The following is a 20,259-nucleotide window of genomic DNA, read 5'->3' as shown; positions in this document are numbered from 1 at the left end:
CTCTCTGGGTAACTTGAACATGTCAAAACAATTGCGGACGCACAAATCACAAAACCGTCAGTTTTTTTCTTCTCTTGTTTTAAACTTCTGGCAGCATTTACTCTAAATGTGTTGTTAACACACAACATGTGTAATATATGACAGCTAAGACGAAAATACAGTTTAACGACCTCTCTGCTTAGAGCAATTTGGGTCAAAGATATCAGAGCCGAAGCTCTACGATGTGTGCCTGGGTGAAGATGAGCAACAAAAAAAAACAAAAAAAACAACAACAAAACAAAAAAAAACCCTTTTACTTTCCGTAATGGAAATGCTGGAAGAACAGGATTTAAAATCAATTCCTTGCAGGAGATACACGATTGTAGAGATTTATTCTTTCATTCCGAGGCAGAAATGCTTTTGTATTCAAGAAACGTGGAACGTTGCTATTCCGGAAGGGAATTGATTTGATTTGTTGGTACTTTAGAATAAAATTGTGAAAAGTGGCATCCGACTGATCATGGCAAAGGAGTGAGTGTCAGACCAAGGAGGGTCGTGGTGGAGAAGCCGAGGCACCCTCTACGTACAGCTAAGACTGTAATCGTTACATTTTAATACTGAGTCTTTGCCCCGTCTTTCTAGCGCAAACGACTCGAAAATAATTTCAAAATCTAAAAGTACGTACCCGTGTGTCCTCTAGTATGGACCACCTTCAACAAAAAGAAGAAAAGAAAAAGTAAAGACTGGTTACAGCCATACACTAAGAAGCTTGCTGAAAAGAACACTCAAAGTTTTGCCTTTTAAGTTTAAAACAAAATTAATGTGTTAAGCAGTCTTCTTACGTGAAAGTTGATTATTTCATTTATCTTCTCTCTGATTTCGATAAGTTTCTTTATAGTTTCTTGTTGTGCTTAAAATAATGTATTCATCGAATCGAAATTAACACTGTACTAAATGCATGTTTTTAATAATCTGACTTGCACACTGAGTTGTATCATGTTATTTTGAAGTAAGTTTATTGGGCTTGTTACAGAGATTCGTAAAGGCCTGCTCCATATCAGGCCCTCAGTTAGCTAACATGGAACAGTTGTGATTTGTTTCTGTATTTATTTTTTGCTGAATGTCTATCAAAGCTAATTCGCTCACATTAGGTCTAACATTTACCTACAGCGAGAACAACGGGGCCAATCACAACACAGAACTTCCGCTTCGCAAGACTCGAAAACAACTTGAGCTGGATAACAGCATGAAACAAAAATGGTCCACATGAAGGGACCATTCCCCTACACTTGATATGTATACACACACGCACACACACACACACACACACACACACACACACACACACACACACACACCGCACACATACACACACACACACACACACTGTGACACACACAGTCATGCTATTCTTCGCCAGTACCAGCCTGAGCAGATGATGATGTGTCTGTGTCGTCTATCTCATCAAAGTACTTTACTGGACTCGGTAAATGATAGCCTTTAATCTGTACTCATTAGCTATCGATGATTAACCTGTGTGAACTTGATAAACAGTTCAGCCAACTCTTCATTCGGCAGCCGTGTCCCCAAGCGACAGGGAAGCAGACGACATCTGCAGGGGACGTCACTCTAACTTTTTGTATACACCGGAAGCTAAACATCTCCAAGATGGCATGATGAAGTTGTTTTGATTCCAACCGGCAAGCTGTGAAATGACGTTACCAGGTTTTGAACTGCTGTATTCAAGCGTGCAGTCACAGTTACGATCACCACAAGATGCCATCGTGAGCGCCATTCACTGGAACATAATCAGCTGTGGCTTCAAACTAACAGGCGTCGGCGAGAATCCCGCTGTAAGTGGTCCTCACTCCTTGACGCTTGAGCTCTCTCTCGAGACGAAAATAAGTACTGCGTTGTTGTTTCTTCACTTGTTCATGTGACTGAGATAATGGTTTTGGCGGCGGGGTGGGTGGTTGGTTTTTGTTCATGCTGGACAGCGTGCTGCAGTTTCCTGTACGTAAACTGGTGGTACTTACTAACTTAGGATTTGAAATCAGAATAAAAACTGAGTCATGTCGTCTCTACTTTCAGTTTCGCACTTGCTTACTCAGTCCCAGAGTGTACTGGGAAGGAAACAGTGCTGTTGTGTACTACAGTGGACGCCGGTTAATAAAACCGCGGTTAATAGAGCCAGCCGCTTATAAAAGCCGATTTCAAACGGTCCGGATTTATCACTATATCTTATGTATTAGAAAAAGCCGGTTAATAAAACCAACCAGCCGCTTATTAAAGCCAGTTTTCTTAGAGAAATCACGTAGTTTGTGACTAAAACTCACATTATCTTGTTCTGATGTGGAAGACGACCAACAAACAGACACTCATAAAATCGTTCTTCTCTGCCGAGTAATGATTCGTGACGGTGACAGTGAAATTATTGATGTACCGAAGTGATCAAAGTACACGTACATGTATGTACATAATTAAAACAAAAGTTCAACATCCTTCGTGAAGTTTTGTTTAGATTCAAATAAGTGTAAATGACGAAAGAGATTTTTTGTGTGAAAATAATACATTCCTGGACCGCCGGTTAATAAATCCGCCGCTTTTTCGTTGGTCCAGAAGTGGCTTTATTAAGCGGCGACCACTGTATTGCAGGATTATTAGTTCATGGTGTTGTCATTTATTTTATATTGCGTAGTTGCATAGTATCAACAACATTGTAAGTTTTAACATAATCCAGTCGACAGTCTACTCTATGTATCATTAATTTAAATTTTAATGTATTAATACTAAAATATATTTGCTCTGGTAGAAGTGAAGTCTAATAGTTAATATAATAAAAGAATAGTTAGTATTTTGAGCTTTGTGACAGGAACCTCACATGGGGATAATTAGTAATTCTGGACATTTAAAAGATGTGCATGTAATTGACATTTTGAATTTATGTTATTTAAACTTAAACTATTTTTCTGTAAAACGGTATGAGGTGGGTTTTTTTGTTTTTTTGCACTGGCTATACGCACTCTGAGTGTATACAACTGCAAGATGCTGCCCCCTATAAACACTATGACGTTAACTTCCATTCGTAAAGCAAAATTGCCATTCAAAGCCACTTAGCGATATGAACGCAGGGCAGTTGCTTATTATCAGAGAGTATACACAAAACAACAAAACAATTATCTGATGCAGCACGGCTATAATTGCTGTAATATGTAGATTACATTCTCAGAGTGTGCATAAAAAAAACCAGACAACCGTATCAACGCATGGAGTCACAGGAGTGTCATTCGACTCCATTTTGCGAAGGAACGCAGTACACTTTTGATTCATCAAAGAACGCTGCAATTAATTAATTGGGACAAACAAACACAAAATTTGAAAAACAAACACACACAAAAACTATTGCTGCACGGCAGTTTATTGTCGGAGTATGGAAGTTGGAACACACTTTGAGTGTGTATCGACCTAAAGTAAAAGTAAAAGTGGTTGTTAAACTACTATATCAGTATGTGAGTGTACATTATTGCCAGCCCTCAGTTTACACTCTGAAAAAAAGATGGCGGAAGTCAATACCTCAGATTGATTGATTTTCATTGGCTACTGTAAGGGGGCATTTTATTGGCTTAGAGTTGTAATAGAGCTTTTCATTGTTCGAGTGTATACAGCAGGCATGGGAATTGTCCGCCGAAAGGCAAATTTCTGCCGAATTTTTCTTTTTGTTCCGCCGATAAAGCAAAAGTGTCTGCTGAAAAAATAAATGGGGGAGACAAAAATGGTTCTAAAAACTGAATATAATGGCAAACTTGGAGCTAAGATGACACCAAATTACACTAGTTGGGTTCTTTGGAGAGAAAAAAATTCCGCCCAAAATGCCCCCACCCCCTAGCAGGGCTAGGCGCTTCGCGCCGTCGACTTTGCTATTACTTACAAATGTTCAGCCTTTTTGACTCACATGCGAAGCAAAAGTGAGTCTATGTACTCACCCGAGTCGTCCGTCCGTCCGTCCGGAAAACTTTAACGTTGGATATTTCTTGGACACTATTCAGTCTATCAGTACCAAATTTGGCAAGATGGTGTATGATGACAAGGCCCCAAAAAACATACATAGCATCTTGACCTTGCTTCAAGGTCAAGGTCGCAGGGGCCATAAATGTTGCCTAAAAAACAGCTATTTTTCACATTTTTCCCTCTGAAGTTTTTGAGATTCAATACCTCACCTATATATGATATATAGGGCAAAGTAAGCCCCATCTTTTGATACCAGTTTGGTTTACCTTGCTTCAAGGTCAAGGTCACAGGAGCTCTTCAAAGTTGGATTGTATACATATTTTGAAGTGACCTTGACCCTGAACTATGGAAGATAACTGTTTCAAACTTAAAAATTATGTGGGGCACATGTTATGCTTTCATCATGAGACACATTTGGTCACATATGATCAAGGTCAAGGTCACTTTGACCCTTATGAAATGTGACCAAAATAAGGTAGTGAACCACTAAAAGTGACCATATCTCATGGTAGAAAGAGCCAATAAGCACCATTGTACTTCCTATGTCTTGAATTAACAGCTTTGTGTTGCATGACCTTGGATGACCTTGACCTTGGGTCAAGGTCACATGTATTTTGGTAGGAAAAATGTGTAAAGCAGTTCTTAGTGTATGATGTCATTGCTATGTAAAGATCAAGGTCAAGCATGTGAGTCGTATGGGCTTTGCCCTTCTTGTTTTACTTTGTTCAATTCCCATGCCTGATACAGATCTATTAATCCTGTATACACTCGGAGTGTATTTTATATTATTAGCCTTTGCCTTTTTATTTGTATGTAAATGTTATTGGTCTGACTTCTTTGGTAGACATAAATGGCTTGACTGAGGTTCTTGTCAAGTTGTTGACATGATAAAGAAATTGAGAGAAAGTTGATTGAATAAAAAAATGTTGTTGACGTAAACTATTTAATTATATGTTTGCAGTCAGAAAGGCTGAACACAGAAACACTACCAAATGGGTGGAACAGCGGGGAGATCTATGTTCTGCACTATGAGACCACTAACACCGACCCCAAACAGAGCTATCTGTTGAAAATCCTGCCGGTTGACCAGAGCTTGCTTTTGCATTTCCAGGTTGAACAATATTCAGTGTGTGCGAGTGTGTGTTTCTGGGTGTGTACATGTATCCAAGTGTACCCATATATATTATGTGTGCATTCATCATGTTCATGTTTGGCTGGATGGGTGTTGATTGTGCTTTTTAAAAAAAAAATTTTGAGGAACACTGCGTGTCTTTGTGTGTGTTTTGTTTTTGATAAAGTGTCACTGTTTTTGCTTGTCGCCTGCTTGAATGGTACGTATCTATACGTGTAGAGTGAGTGTGTTCGTCAGTTAGTTGGCGCACATGTGATTGGTATGGTCATCTCAACTAAAGATTATTTTCTAAACATCATGATTTCTGTTTTGGGTTGTCTTATACATATAAATGTTAATTACTTTACTTGCAGAGAGAAAATGATGAAAATGTCACCACTCTGGAGCTGCCGGTGCAAGAGTACACTTCTGAAGACTTGTCCTCTGTAACCAGGTGGGTTAATTTGTGTTAATTACAACCTTTCCATGTTTTGAAGTGCAACAGTAAGCTCTGGTTTCATACATGCAAAGGCAATGTGGCTAACTCTGAAAGTGGAATTCTGGCAATTTGACAAGCTTTCCGGGAGGTTCATTTGTGTTAATTGTAACCTTTCCATTTTTTGAAGTGCAACAGTAAACTGTGGTTTCATACATTTATAGGCAATGTGGCTGACTCTAAAAGTGGAATTTGACTAGCTTTCCGGGAGGTTCAATTGCCACATGCATATAATCTAAATCAAGTAAGAATAATGATCATCAAGAGGTAGCTGAGGATTTTTTTTTCTTTTCTCTAAATTGTGTGTGCCTAGCATGTGGCCATGTTTCTATTACTATTTTTATGGAAAAGAGGTGACAGGATTTATTTGTTAGTTCACATGTGCACAAACTCTTTCTCTACCTCTCTCTCCTGTTTTCTCCGTCTGTCTGTCTCTTGCCCACTTTCTCTCACACACAGTCCACTGAATAATACGTACTATAGTGGGGGCGGGGATGTAGCTCAGTCGGTAGCGCGCTGGATTTGTATCCAGTTGGCCGCTGTCAGCGTGAGTTCGTCCCCACGTTCGGCGAGAGATTTATTTCCCAGAGTCAACTTTGTGTGCAGACTCTCCTCGGTGTCCGAACACCCCCGTGTGTACACGCAAGCACAAGACCAAGTGCGCACGAAAAAGATCCTGTAATCCATGTCAGAGTTCGGTGGGTTATAGAAACACGAAAATACCCAGCATGCTTCCTCCGTAAACGGCGTATGGCTGCCTAAATGGCGGGGTAAAAAACGGTCATACACGTAAAATTCCACTCGTGCAAAAAACACGAGTGTACGTGGGAGTTTCAGCCCACGAACGCAGAAGAAGAAGAAGAAATACTATAGTGGAATCCCCTTTTTAAGACACCCCAATTAAAGGGAGATGCCCTCCCTTTAAAGACCCTGTGTTCTCAGACTTTTTGTTCATAAACTCTGTAAATTTACCCCCGTTTCTTCTTCTTCTTTCCGGTAATGCCCACGATTTTGAGGATGATCATTCTGGCATGAAAAGACTCCCTCCTTTTTAAAGAGCTGATTTTCTCAGATTTTGGAGGTCTTAAAAGGGGGGTTCCGCTGTAGTATGTATTATTCGGTGTACTGCGTGTGTGTTTGTGTGTGTGCGTGTATCACTGTTTGTGTGTGTGTGTAACCCCACTTTTACCCTCCTTCTGCAGTGCCTTCCGCAACATGGATCGTCTGAACAACCGTGTCCGTGATTCCATGATCGACCCCGCCATGGGCGCCAGTTCCAGCAGCTCCGCTCGGGGAGGGGCAGACAAGTCTGAACCAAAATCCAGCCCCAAAGGCAAGAAAAAGGACAAGAACAAATCACCGCTCTTGATCGAAACCGGGCCGTCGGGCTACCAGCCCCGACCTATGCAACCTGCATGGTAGGTTAGCTGTACAGCGGTATCTACGATGTGTGGATCCTCCCATGAGAGGACACCTACCTTAAAAGGACACCTGTTGTCTTTTTTTCTATTATCTCTACCAAAATACACCTGTCATGACAGGCACCTGCAGCGTAGGGACACTTTTTGCTAGTCCCAAGGGTGTCTTTTTCATCACAGGTACTACTGTACAAGAAAAACTGTAACATCATTTACAGTGGAACCCTTTAAGACCCCCACATTCAAGACCTTCCCCCTTTTTAAGGCCTTGTTTTCTCAGATTTTCTATGTATAACATCTGTAAATTTGCCTCAATTATAAGACTCCCTCCTTTTCTCAGATTGTTGGCGCCCTGGAGGGGGGGGGGGGGGGGGGGGGGGGAGGGCATCATGCGAGATCGATAATTCAGCATTGATCTTATTCTGTATTCTTCAGATATCATGCGACGTCTGTAAATATTTCAACTGCATTGGATAACAACAAATAAGCAAGGACTGAATTTAAAGTCCCCCCCCCCCCCCCCCCCCGCGGGTTAGGGGGAAGAATTTACCCGATGCTCCCCAGCATGTCGTAAGAGGCGACTAACGGATTCTGTTTCTCCTTTTACCCTTGTTAAGTGTATAGAATATAGTCAATGTTTGTAAAGATTTTAGTCAAGCAGTATGTAAGAAATGTTACGTCCTTTGTACTGGAAACTTGCATTCTCCCAGTAAGGTCAAATATTGCACTACGTTGCAAGCCCCTGGAGCAATTTTTTATTAGTGCTTTTGTGAACAAGAAACAATTAACAAGTGGCTCTATCCCCTTCCCCCCTTTCCCCGTCGCGATATAACCTTGAACGGTTGAAAACGACGTTAAACACCAAATAAAGAAAGAAAGAAGAATTTAAAGTACCCAGTGCGGCTGGTTTGAGTTGTGTACAACGGAGAATGACAGTTTTGGTGTTTGTCCCAAATCAGACGGTTTGTACTCTGCAACTTCAAAAGATGGCAGTGGGTAGTAAACGTGGTATCCCTTATCACATGTGCTTCCTCTTCTTTGATGGCAAGCTATTATGTAAACACATTGTTAAGAATGCTTCTTTTTTCAGGGGCGGTGGAATGGGAGGCATGGACCCTTTCTCAGTGGGTCGCTCTGACCTTGACCCCCTAGCCGGCATGGGGGGGCCGGGGATGGGAGGGGGAGGGATGATCATGGACCCTCGTCGCTCCGGTGGCGTAGGGTTGGGAGGACCTGCCAGGGGAGGAGGCATCCACCCGGGATCCCTGCCGCCGTAAGTACCTGTGTGTATACAGGGGAAACCCCTTTTAACTCATTGTCTCCCAGGTACGGATATATCCGTACTCACTCATATGGCTCTATCTGACCAGGAACGGATATATCCGCTCAGACTGTTGGCTTCAGTCGCTTCCTGTAACATCCATCTAACGCCTGCATTCCAGAGTGTTGATACACAGTTCTACACATTTACTACAATTCTGAGTGACCTGCTGCAGCACAGCTGGTCTCGGCTAAAAAAAAACGTGGTCAACATACTAGGTGGGGTAGAAAGTGTTAAGACCCCCGAATTAAAGACGTCCTCCTTTTTCGGACCCTCCTTTCTCAGATGTTCTCTTCATATTTTCTGTAAATTTACCTGCTCCTAACGACCATCCCGAGGGTTCCCAACAAACTTTTGTTTCTATATAATTCACCTTTGCACTGTGACCATCTTTCAATATCAACCACTTTCGGTCGTTCTTTTGGTTGGTCGTTATTAACATGTTGGACTGTATTGAAAAATCAGTGCACTGCAAGTAAGTGGAACATGTATTCTAACTTTTGCTTCCAAATGCTTAGTGTGACAGGGAGCTAGACTACTGCGTCAACCTTCACAGCAGGCTCTGCAGTTGTCGGCCTTGAAAATTGCGAGCTATTTATTGCTTGACGTTTCTTCAACGTTGCTGACACCTGTGAATTGTAGAGTTCTGTTTGTGATAGGGTCTGGCTGCTGCAGTCTCCATGTATGTTGCCTTTGAGTAACCATAACAGGGCTAAGAAATTAGCTCTACAATTCTCAATCCTGTTTGATTGGACTTTGCCTCCAAATGTGATTGTTGTGTTCCGGCACTCGGTTACATTAGGAAATGTACTGTACAAAATTTTAGCACTGCCCCTTTCACATTCACTGTATGTTGCAGGGGCTCTGTTCCAGCAGGAGCAAGGTTTGATCACATTGGTCCGCCCGGCATGAGATCAGGGTAAGACAAGATAAGATAAGATAAGATGAGAAAACTTCAATGTCCATTTTCATCTTACACAAACATGGAAATTTTTCTTTTGGCAAAGACTGCTTTGTTTGGCCAGAAATGTATCATTTTAATCCAGGCAGACATTTATTATCAGGCTAGAAAACACTCCTTGGATCCACCATTTTCAAGGAAAAATTACCGTTTTCTTGAGAAGAAAACAAACGTTTAGGCCCCAGTGGAAAAAACATAACCCAGGAGCAATCTTTTCCAGTCCACTTCCATATCCACTACTGTTTGTTGATGGGAGAGGGCATCAAATTGCCTGTAAGATTGCAACATTTGGGGCCAAGGGTCCCTGGATACTAGTCAGTTTTTAGAATTCTCGAGCAGTTCTTCGGACCGTTTTTTTATGATTATTTAGTAAGTTACTTAGTTTATTACTCATTGAATTATTTATTTGAGTGAGGGAGAGGGTGTGGAAGAGAAGGAAGCATGGAGAAAGGTAGGATGGAGAAACAGTGATGAAAAGTATTTAAAAAAAGAGAAAAGAATAGAACTCAGGAACTGAAGCCAACCAAGAAGGGAAGCAACTGTGGTTAATACTCGTTTATGTGAGATTGTTCCCCTTGATGCGTTTTTGCCGTGCTGGGCATGGACGGGATGGGGGAGGGGAGAGACATGTTTGGGTTAAGCTTTTTGTCGGTAAGTAATCCCAGTTTTATTCTCATAGTATAATGCTTTTCATGTAATTGCTGCTTATTTGTTTCTTAGATGTGCCCTTAGTGTGTGGCTAACACTCGTATGTGTTGTGTGTTTCAGGCCCGATCCAGACCATGAACAGCCCCCGGGCTACGATGACATGTTTATGTGATTCCCCTACCCACCCCACCCCCTACCCCAAATGCTACAGACACACCTCATTTAATGCACACCTACGCCAACCACACCAAGACTCCGCAAACTCTCCTTCCAACTTCTTCTTCTTCTTCTCATTCGCTCCTTCAGACGACTACACCTATGGCGCGTATGAATGTCACCATCTTCTTCAGGGCCACCAACGTCAAAAGCTAACATTGCAGAAGATCGTGTGCTTTGTGTTGTGTATCATTCACTTCAGCTGGTGGTTGTTTTTTCAAAGACAGTTGTGACTTTTAATTTTGTTGTACTGTACATCAGTATTTAGCAATTGGCCACCCACATGTGCACGCAAGCACACACACACACACACACACACACACACACACACACACACACACACACACACACACACACACACATTCCTTTTTGTGTAAGTGCATGCAGACTTGTAGGTGCTACACTCTGACGCAAAACACATAATTATATATTTGTGCTTTTGCAGATTTCACAAATATTTCACTGCTATTTCACTGTGAACAATACAATGACCTAGTACACATACAGTAATTGCAGGGGTGGTTCTGACTTTTGGGTGCTTTACTTTGGTTGACGCAAAACAAGACTCTTTTTTTTTTTTGCATACTCGCAAAGCTAAAAATCTGTACGGCTTCCCCAAAAAGCAATTTTTGCAATAGATACGACGGCTGCTCAGTAAATCTGTCCAGAGTGCAGGAATATTTAGAGTGTGAGGACCCTGTATTTCAAAGACACCTCATTCAGGACACATTGGTTTATTAACTTAATCAGTACCATAGAACAGTACTGCCAGGTCGTTGTGCTTCTTATTATTTCTATTCGTCTTTTACACCTGATGAATGGTGGTCAGGACAAAATGGAGGGTGAACACACGAAGGCTTCCCCTGGGCTGTTCAGCTTGTCCTTCACGGTCACTGGTGTTGCAGGTATTCTCCCAGAATAGCTCTTATTACAGAAAACATTTGCGCAGAAACAACACTTTAGGCCCGTTCTAAGCCAGTGCTCTCATGGATACGACTGCCACTGTTTTGAGATTCGGTTTCAACATAAGTGTATTTAATTTTGATATTGTGACATATATACAAGAGCATATGGCTTTTAGGATGTGTACTCAAGAGTATGCTTATATTAGCAAGTCCTAAGTTTAAGATAACATAAATAAACGCGATGGTAAACATATTCAATAAAGTTAATTTTAAAAAATTATAATTTTTGTAATGCAAACAGAATAAATGGCAAGGCAAAGGAGGAGGTATTAAAAAAAGGTGAACAAAAGGAAAGACAGAAAAAAGACTGATAATGCAGTTATTCCAAGATGGGATAGCCACTGCTGGAAATGCATCTCTCTTTGACAAATTGTACTGTTAATTGAAGTAGCTTCTGCATAGCTGCATGTGTGCTGTAGTACATTTTATCGTGGTAAAAAAAACATGAAACTGTTATCAGTCATTGTGATGTGCTGAGTGGTCCATTTCCTTTTCATTTCAAAACCAGAATAAAAAATAGAAAAACTTGTGTCTGTGCTATCTGTGTGTGTGCATTGTGTGACAGTGTGTGTGTGTGTTCTTGTTTGTGTGTGTGTGTTTGTTTGCCTGTCCTAGGTTTAACATAACATACATAAACGTGATGGTGAACATATTCAACAAAGTTATAATTTGTGTGTGTGTGTGTGTATTTGTGTATATGTGTGTGTATGTCTGTGTCTGTGTGGGCTTTGCTTTTATTTGAGATGTGTTTCCCTTTTCAGCCTTAAAAACGAAAACAGGTTGACGTTGTAAAAGGGCTGATTGCTACCAATTATTCAGAATTGTCTCTTTACATTGAGAAGCGGGGCCTGATCAAGTCATAGTGGAGGATTTTCTGGACTTTAGGAAGGAGTACTTATCTTTGCGATTACAAATAAACAGGGAAGGTTACTATTCTTGTATGCTTGGGGGAAATAATAAAGAAAAAAAGAAAACAATTACGTATATACTTTTTTTGTGATAGGGTGGAAGGAGGAGGATATATAAGTGATTGGAAATAGTAGGTAGGTGAATGTAGTCACCCTGTAGAAGTAAAACCCGAAGTAAGGAGAACACCATGTGGGTGCCTCTTTAGTGTCTTGCACGGAACGAACATCACTTGCTCTCGTTTTGGACTTTATCCTACATACGTGAGAGAGACACCCGTGAGATAATAATCGTTCAAATCACACGTGTGTATATCATGTAAATGAGGTCATGTCAAGCAAGTCTGGCAGGGACCTGTTTTTCCACTGCTTATGATGCCAAAGTCACCGAGACAAACGTCATTATAGAAACAAAAATTGCGCTCGCTAATTACCCTCGATGAATCTTTAGAACTAACACGTCACGCCACACTTTCAGAGTGACGTTTCTTTGCTTTGACCGACGTAATAGATTGCACGAGGCTTTAGAAGAGATCGAGGTTCCAAAACAAGCGTCTTCAATTTAGCTGCCTCGTCTGCAAGACATTTTCAGTAAAATACACGTAAGTACAGTATGTAGGATAAACAGAATACTACATGGCTTGCTGTGTCGTGCCAGATTTACACTCGTTGCTTTTTGACTCACATGCGAAGCAAAAGTGAGTCTATGTACTCACCCGAGTCGTCCGTCCGTCCGTCCGTCCGGCCGGAAAACTTGAACGTTGGATATTTCTTGGACACTATTCAGTCTATCAGTACCAAATTTGGCAAGATGGTGTATAATGACAAGGCCCCAAAAAACATACATAGCATCTTGACCTTGCTTCAAGGTCAAGGTCGCAGGGGCCAAAAATGTTGTCTAAAAACCAGTTATTTTTCACATTTTTTCCATTTTCTCTGAAGTTTTTGAGATTCAATACCTCACCTATATATGATATATAGGGCAAAGTAAGCCCCATCTTTTGATACCAGTTTGGTTTACCTTGCTTCAAGGTCAAGGTCACAGGAGCTCTTCAAAGTTGGATTGTATACATATTTTGAAGTGACCTTGACCCTGAACTATGGAAGATAACTGTTTCAAACTTAAAAATTATGTGGGGCACATGTTATGCTTTCATCATGAGACACATTTGGTCACATATGGTCAAGGTCACTTTGACCCTTATGAAATGTGACCAAAATAAGGTAATGAACCACTAAAAGTGACCATATCTCATGGTAGAAAGAGCCAATAAGCACCATTGTACTTCCTATGTCTTGAATTAACAGCTTTGTGTTGCATGACCTTGGATGACCTTGCCCTTGGGTATTTTGGTAGGAAAAATGTGTAAAGCAGTTCTTAGTGTATGATGTCATTGCTAGGTTTAGTTATTTGACCTTGACCCTGAAGGTCAAGGTCATGTCAAGGTCAAGCATGTGAGTCGTATGGGCTTTGCCCTTCTTGTTCAAATAGTGAACAGCTCGCTTTCGCTCGCAGTTCAATATTTTAAAAAACAACTCGTGTAAATCTGGTACGACACAGCAAGCCATGTAAGTATTCTCTATTTACACACGTGTATGGAATGATAGACAGGAGTTCACTGGCACAGACCGACGAATCATTTGATGCAAAATTAAACTCTGGAAAACCATGACTTTTGGTTCACATCTCTTTAATTGCTGTTCTTTTCCTCGCCGATTCAGCCAATGGCCGGGTGGCCACATAACAAGTAAAAATGCAGTCTGCATCATTTTGTATCTATGATAACAGAGTACAAAAACAAGTACGTCCTCGATTTTGTCTCAGATAGTTCTCAGTTCTCTCCAAAATCTCAAATGCTATGATGTACAAAGAGGTGTGGGCAAAGCCACCGATCAAAAGTTAGCTAACAATACGGACATAAATTATGGCATCTCATTGGTCAAGCAAGTAAACAAATCACAATCTTACAAACACACACGCAACCTGAAAGAGGAAAGCGACATTCTAACACCCTCTTAATGAGGCTTTGATCTGAGCGCATCAAACAACATCTTACGGGAATCTACCCTCGGCTCAGTCATAAAATTGTGTAACTGACCAGCTGCCAGCCAGAAGCACCCGTCTCTCTCTGGCTGGGAGGGCGGCTTGACGTCAAAGGATCAAAGACTATGGTCTCTAGTGGACACAGGCGACTGAGCGCGTTTACGATCTCCAAGTGTCTCAGCATATCGAAAACATCAAACGAACGGCGAAACTTACACAAGACACAGGGGACAGAAAAACATCAAGCGAACGGCAAAACTTACACAAGACACAGGGGACAGAAAAACATCAAGCGAACGGCAAAACTTACACAAGACACAGGGGACAGAAAAACATCAAGCGAACGGCAAAACTTACACAAGACACAGGGGACAGAAAAACATCAAGCGAACGGCAAAACTTACACAAGACACAGGGGACAGAAAAACATCAAGCGAACGGCAAAACTTACACAAGACACAGGGGACAGAAAAACATAAAAACGAATTTAGTAGCCAGTTCGGCACTTGGCTACATTTAAACAAGTCGCGTAAGGCGAAATTACTACATTTAGTCAAGCTGTGGAACTCACAGAATGAAACTGAACGTAGTCCGCCGCTAGTGCAAAAGGCAGTGAAAGTGACGAGCCTGTTTGGCGCGGTAGCGATTGCGCTGTGCTTCATAGCACGCTTTACTGTACCTCTCTTCGTTTTAACTTTCTGAGCGTGTTTTTAATCCAAACATATCATATCTATATGTTTTTGGAGTCAGGAACCGACAAGGAATAAGATGAAATAGTTTTTAAAACGATTTCGGAAATTTGATTTTGATTATAGTTTTTATATTTTTAATTTTCAGAGCTTGTTTTTCATCCAAATATAACATATGTATATGTTTTTGGAATCAGAAAATAACGAAGAATAAGATGAAATTGGTTTTGGATCGTTTAATAAAAAAATAATTTTAATTACAAGTTTCCGATTTCTAATGACCAAACTCACTCAGTAGTTTTTAAGCCACCAAGCTGAAATGCAATACCAAACCCCGAGCTTTGTCGAAGATTGCTTTGCCAAAATTTCAATCAATTTGATTGAAAAATGAGGGTGTGACAGTGCCGCCTCAACTTTTACAAAAAGCCGGATATGACGTCATCAAAGGTATTTATCGAAAAAATGAAAAAGAAGTCCGGGGATATCATACCCAGGAACTCTCATGTCAAATTTCATAAAGATCGGCCCAGTAGTTTAGTCTGAATCGCTCTACACACACACACACACAGACAGACAGACAGAAAGACACACACACACATACACCACGACCCTCGTCTCGATTCCCCCCTCTATGTTAAAACATAAGTCAAAACTTGACTAAATGTAAAAAGAGGCCGGCACCCAAGGTCAAGGACACCACTGAGGGGATGAGTGTGGCAAAGCGGCCTCCGGCGAAAATAGTGTTTTGGCAAACTGGGGAGGGGGTACTATTATGTTACTATTTATGTTGTTTGATGTTTGTGATATATGCATACACCACACATTAATGTCTCATTTGAGATAACAACATGTTCTAATTGTATGTCTATGGTAGGGCTGAGGTCCACGAAGCAAAATTGGGTGAAATCCAAACGAGTGAGAACAAACAGCTGGGTTTGATTCGGTCCCCCCGCGGGTTAGGGGGAAGAATTTACCTGATGCTCCCCAGCATGTCGTAGGCTAAGAGGCGACTAACGGATTATGTTTCTCCTTTTACCCTTGTTAAGTGTTTCTTGTATAGAATATAGTCCATTTTTTGTAAAGATTTTAGTCAAGCAGTATGTAAGAAATGTTAAGTCCTTTGTACTGGAAACTTGCATTCTCCCAGTAAGGTAATATATTGTAGTACGTTGCAAGCCCCTGGAGCAAATTTTTGATTAGTGCTTTTGTGAACAAGAAACACTTAACAAGTGGCTCTATCCCATCTCCCCCCTTTCTCCGTCGCGATATAACCTTCGCGGTTGAAAACGACGTTAAACACCAAATAAATAAATAAAGAAAGTTTGATTCGTTGAAATCCCTGAGGGAGTTTCTGTACATTTAGGATCTAGATTCTTCCAAGGAAAATTTAGTCCCTTTTTTTTATTTTTTTTTTATATGTAAAGGGTTCGGGAAACTGATTTTTTGTTTTGATGTATTACTCTCTGGACTTTCACTCGCGGACACAACAGATGACATTGTGACAACAGCAGAATACTGGCATTGCCAATGGCATACTTTATTCCACGTCCTGTGTCTGACTGACTATGAGGCTTAACGTCCTCTCAGGTATCTGGGACCTATATTGAGACATGATTTGTGTCTCTCAGTGTTGGCTTAAAACCGACTAACCAGGACGCTCCCGTGACACCACCGACGAGGCCTTACCCCTACCCCCCCCCCCCCCCTCCCCCCCTCCCCCCTCCATACCCAGCCAAGGGTTTTAAAATGGCAGACCTCCAATTTTAAATAAAACAAAACCTCTTACCTAATTAACACCCACCACATCTTTAATGTGATAAACCCTCGGCGTTTCACCGAGTTTTTAACGCTATTTCTGGCACAGGCACCCGCGCCGGCTGCGCCGAGAAGGGGCTTAACCCCATTGGCTGTCGGCCGGTGTGACGTTTTCATCTTTCGCCGTGTTGATATAAGTTTCGCTTCTCGGCCTCGTTGATCTAGTATAAACTCTACACTGAACAAAAAAACACCCTTCGATAGTACTGATGAGCGACCTTGTGTACCTTACATTCATGGGGCCAAATTTGTCCAACCAATTTGTTTTATTTAACTTAGAAATTTGATTCATCCTAAAATGTTTTCCTTCTTACTCAAGGGACGTAACCACTCAGTACACGTTTTCGAAGAATTCGATTTTGGGGGTGAAATCTATTAAATTTTACCACCAATTTTCTTCATATGCAAGAAACTGACATGCTTTTCGTCCATAAATAATTTCACTTCTTAATTTTACCAGGAAACAACATTTCAGTCTTGAGTTTAATGTCGAGGGGGAAATATGTACACAGGCAAAAGATGAAATCGTAACACCGGGGCGCAGTCGGAGTGTCTGGGCTTGCCAGTGGAAAAAAAGAAAGGACAAGCTTCAGGGGCTTACTGTCCGCCAGGTCTAAATTGCCTATATTAGACATGACTTGGTTTATACGATAGTTAAAACAAATTTTTAAAGAAAAATAAAAAAATTCGGGAGCTGGTTAAAAACGGGAGGAAGACGGGAGTGGGGGTGATAAGATATTTTAAAGAGATCTGTTAAGATTGGATTTTTTGTTTGTTTGCTTAACGCCCAGCCGACCACAAAGGGCCATATCAGGGCAGTAGTTAAGATTGGATAAAATCGAGTACTTTGTATCACCTTAGTATAGGTGGGGTCCACATACGTAATCTGGGGGGATGGGACGATAAAATCGAGTGTTTATTTCATCCAAATGATTTTTAAAAGTTATACAATCAGAGCCACATTTGATTAATACCGGTTAAAAGCAGGTGTGTGCGCTGGGAAACAGCACCCCAATATCGAGAAAACCTTGATTGCTCTTAAAATTATTTACAAGGTGCCCAACAGCTGGCCTGTCTACATGAAAGCACATATTGACAGCACAACACATTTTTCATTCAGCTTGCCAGTGAATGTACATATTCATATGTATATATAAATATCTGTGTGAATGAATGTGTTCGGTGTGTCACTGTGGCATAGCTCTTTTAAACTGTAAATATAACAAGACGTACGTGCTGTATATATCTGTTTTTATTCTCTCTCTGTATAAAATTGAATCATATTTATTTAACCTTTGGTTTTAAAAAAAAGTGGCTCTGAAATGTTATCCCTTTTTATAAAGTATCTTTTTTTGGAAAATAAACGTTTTCTTTAAACAAAAATTTAAAAAAAACTATACCCCAAAACGCTTTTGGAGACGATACATACAAAAATGTAGTAAAAGATCCGACATTAATTTTCTTAACAAACTTTTATCATCATCACTCTTACCCATCCGTCATCCTCCCTTTTTATAATTTTTTTTTTAAACCAACATATGACCAATTTCATAAGATCTCAAAACCACTGGTTAAAAGCGCAGGCAGATTAAAAACATAGTTCGTTCTATACATCTGTACACATTCAGGTTGCTTCGCCGTGTTATAAATTAACACACAAAAAAACATTTACAACATGACAACATATGACTTTCTTGCACATATATATGTTAAGAACATATTTGAAGAGGGAAGTTTATATATTATCTTTCATCCATACGTTAAAAAGAAAAACGACTTAAAAAGGAGTATCTTCCGTGACGCTCTCTACCGCTTTACTGTTAATTCAGTGTTTGTTATTGTATTTGACCGCCGGGCCACCCGCACTCGGGAGCGCCTCGTGCGCGCCCACCCATTGGGCAGAAAAAGCATTAGTTTAGACCACAGGCACTCGTCACGAACGGGTCGGGATCAAAGTGGGCGGGGCCTGTGCGCTCTCAAGACTATTACTATTACCATCCGGACGCCTAGAAAAACGACCGTCCATCACAAGTGACATTCAAGACATAGGCCCCGCCCACGGCCTCGTGACAAGTGCCTGTGGTTTAGACCAATCACGGCCGTCGGCACACATGCCGAAGATTCAGCAATAACATTACATTGCGGCGCGCTGACCACGCTACTGTGAATTTTCTGTACCTGTGCAAACAACAGTTTTACTGATATGCAATTAAAATCAAATCCTGCTAGGAATCGTTAAAACTTGACGTTAAAAATGTTATGTTTTATTCTTAGTTTTCATCTTGTTTATAAGTTCCTGTAGAACAGGGGACTTTACAGTCTCATACCGACGAGGCCTATTCCCCCATTCCCCTTATCATGTACTTGTAGTACAAAAACACATAGATGAATGTCTTCTCTTAGAGTACAACCACCTCATGCCCAACTGAATAGATTCTTATTCTGGGGACAAAAATAGAAATTTAGCATGAATGTCTTACTCTTCATATTTAATTGAACTTTTTAAGGTATAATTTATGTCATACATGCACTATGTAGTATATCGCAAAATGAACTGTGTTTATTTTTAATTTTTATTATTATTATTATTTTTGTTTTGTTTTTTTATTCATTATTATTATTATTATTTTTTTTTTTTAAACACGCCTTTCGACTACTGTCGAACGGCTTCTTATTGAAAACGTCATACCCGTGAAAACCAGCTGACTGGGATCGCGCCATTTAGCCGCCCAACATGTCTGAGGGTCATTCATACACGCCGTATAGAAGGGGTTTTGGGTAGCGTTTGCTGTACAGAATTATGTACATGATTTTCAGCCCTATCTTTTCAAATTCGTAGCCCCGGATAGTCATAAATAGACCACAGCTTTATCGGCCCTCTCCCATCCAAAGTTACGTCGAACCTTTATGTTAACCATCAGTATTAATTATTGGCAGCTGGACCCTTCACTTCACCTTCTTGGTCTGGTGCCCTCCCTCCCTCGCACGGTATCGAATAATATTCTCTAGTCCCTAATAGGCAAAGTACCTGTGGGACATGAAGCATCATTTATTGATTTGACTTTACAGAGATTTTTTTTGATGAGAAGAATGTCCTCAGGTGACAGGTCTCTGCTTCCAGCGAGCGCGCTGATGGCCATGAGACAGGTGTCTGGTTTTGGTGCGGTGACTTTACTTTTGGTTACAAAGCAATAGGTGTCAGTTAATAAGTTTATGAGGGACTCGGGACTCTGCTTCTGTCTTGCAGTCACCATGGAGGCGAGACAGAGTTGGAGGTACCCTCTCAGGTGTTTGTTTAACAGAACTTTTCACCGGCAGGTTGTTTAGTTTTGTTTTGACGGCGTTGTCGTAACCAGATTGGGGGGTAGAAGTACGTTGTGAAGCGCTGTTCACCGCCAAATGGCAGTCTCATGGCGCTTTACATTAGACATTAAAATTCAACATTTTACATATAAAGAGTTTCCTCGTAGGAAATAACATACAAGCATTACAAAATTAACAAAAAATATTCATAAACACAACGACCACTTATAGTTATGTAACTGAGTGCCGTAACACTACGATCACCTCGGGAGGCGAAGTGCAATCAGACAGGATTGAAAATGTTAGGGCTCATTTCTTAGCCCCATAAAAACTGTTATGCAAACCCGAAGGTTTCCATGAACATACAGACAATCGGAAAC

The 20,259-nt window shown here is 40.9% G+C and overlaps 1 protein-coding gene across 1 annotated transcript; it reads left to right on the top strand.

The window, feature by feature from the left end:
• The first annotated feature begins 1,626 nt into the window (after nucleotides 1-1,626).
• On the top strand, nucleotides 1,627-11,652 carry LOC138980166 (proteasome inhibitor PI31 subunit-like). Its single transcript, XM_070352992.1, has 7 exons — nucleotides 1,627-1,832; nucleotides 4,949-5,098; nucleotides 5,473-5,552; nucleotides 6,797-7,012; nucleotides 8,103-8,285; nucleotides 9,193-9,252; nucleotides 10,063-11,652. The coding sequence occupies exons 1-7, from the start codon at nucleotides 1,692-1,694 to the stop codon at nucleotides 10,112-10,114; spliced, it is 882 nt and encodes a 293-aa protein (XP_070209093.1). The 5' UTR covers nucleotides 1,627-1,691; the 3' UTR covers nucleotides 10,115-11,652.
• Nucleotides 11,653-20,259: the final 8,607 nt, after the last annotated feature.

The sequence above is a fragment of the Littorina saxatilis genome, linkage group LG11 (assembly GCF_037325665.1).
Source record: "Littorina saxatilis isolate snail1 linkage group LG11, US_GU_Lsax_2.0, whole genome shotgun sequence".
NCBI lineage: Eukaryota > Metazoa > Mollusca > Gastropoda > Littorinimorpha > Littorinidae > Littorina > Littorina saxatilis.
This window is presented reverse-complemented; position numbering and strand designations above follow the sequence as displayed.

Coding starts and splice junctions, on each gene's coding strand:
- LOC138980166 (XM_070352992.1), top strand. CDS start 1,692: ATGACGTTACCAGGTTTTGAACTGCTGTATTCAAGCGTGCAGTCACAG. Junction 7,013..8,102: donor CGACCTATGCAACCTGCATG/GTAGGTTAGCTG, acceptor TTCTTTTTTCAG/GGGCGGTGGAATGGGAGGCA. Junction 9,253..10,062: donor CCGCCCGGCATGAGATCAGG/GTAAGACAAGAT, acceptor TGTGTGTTTCAG/GCCCGATCCAGACCATGAAC.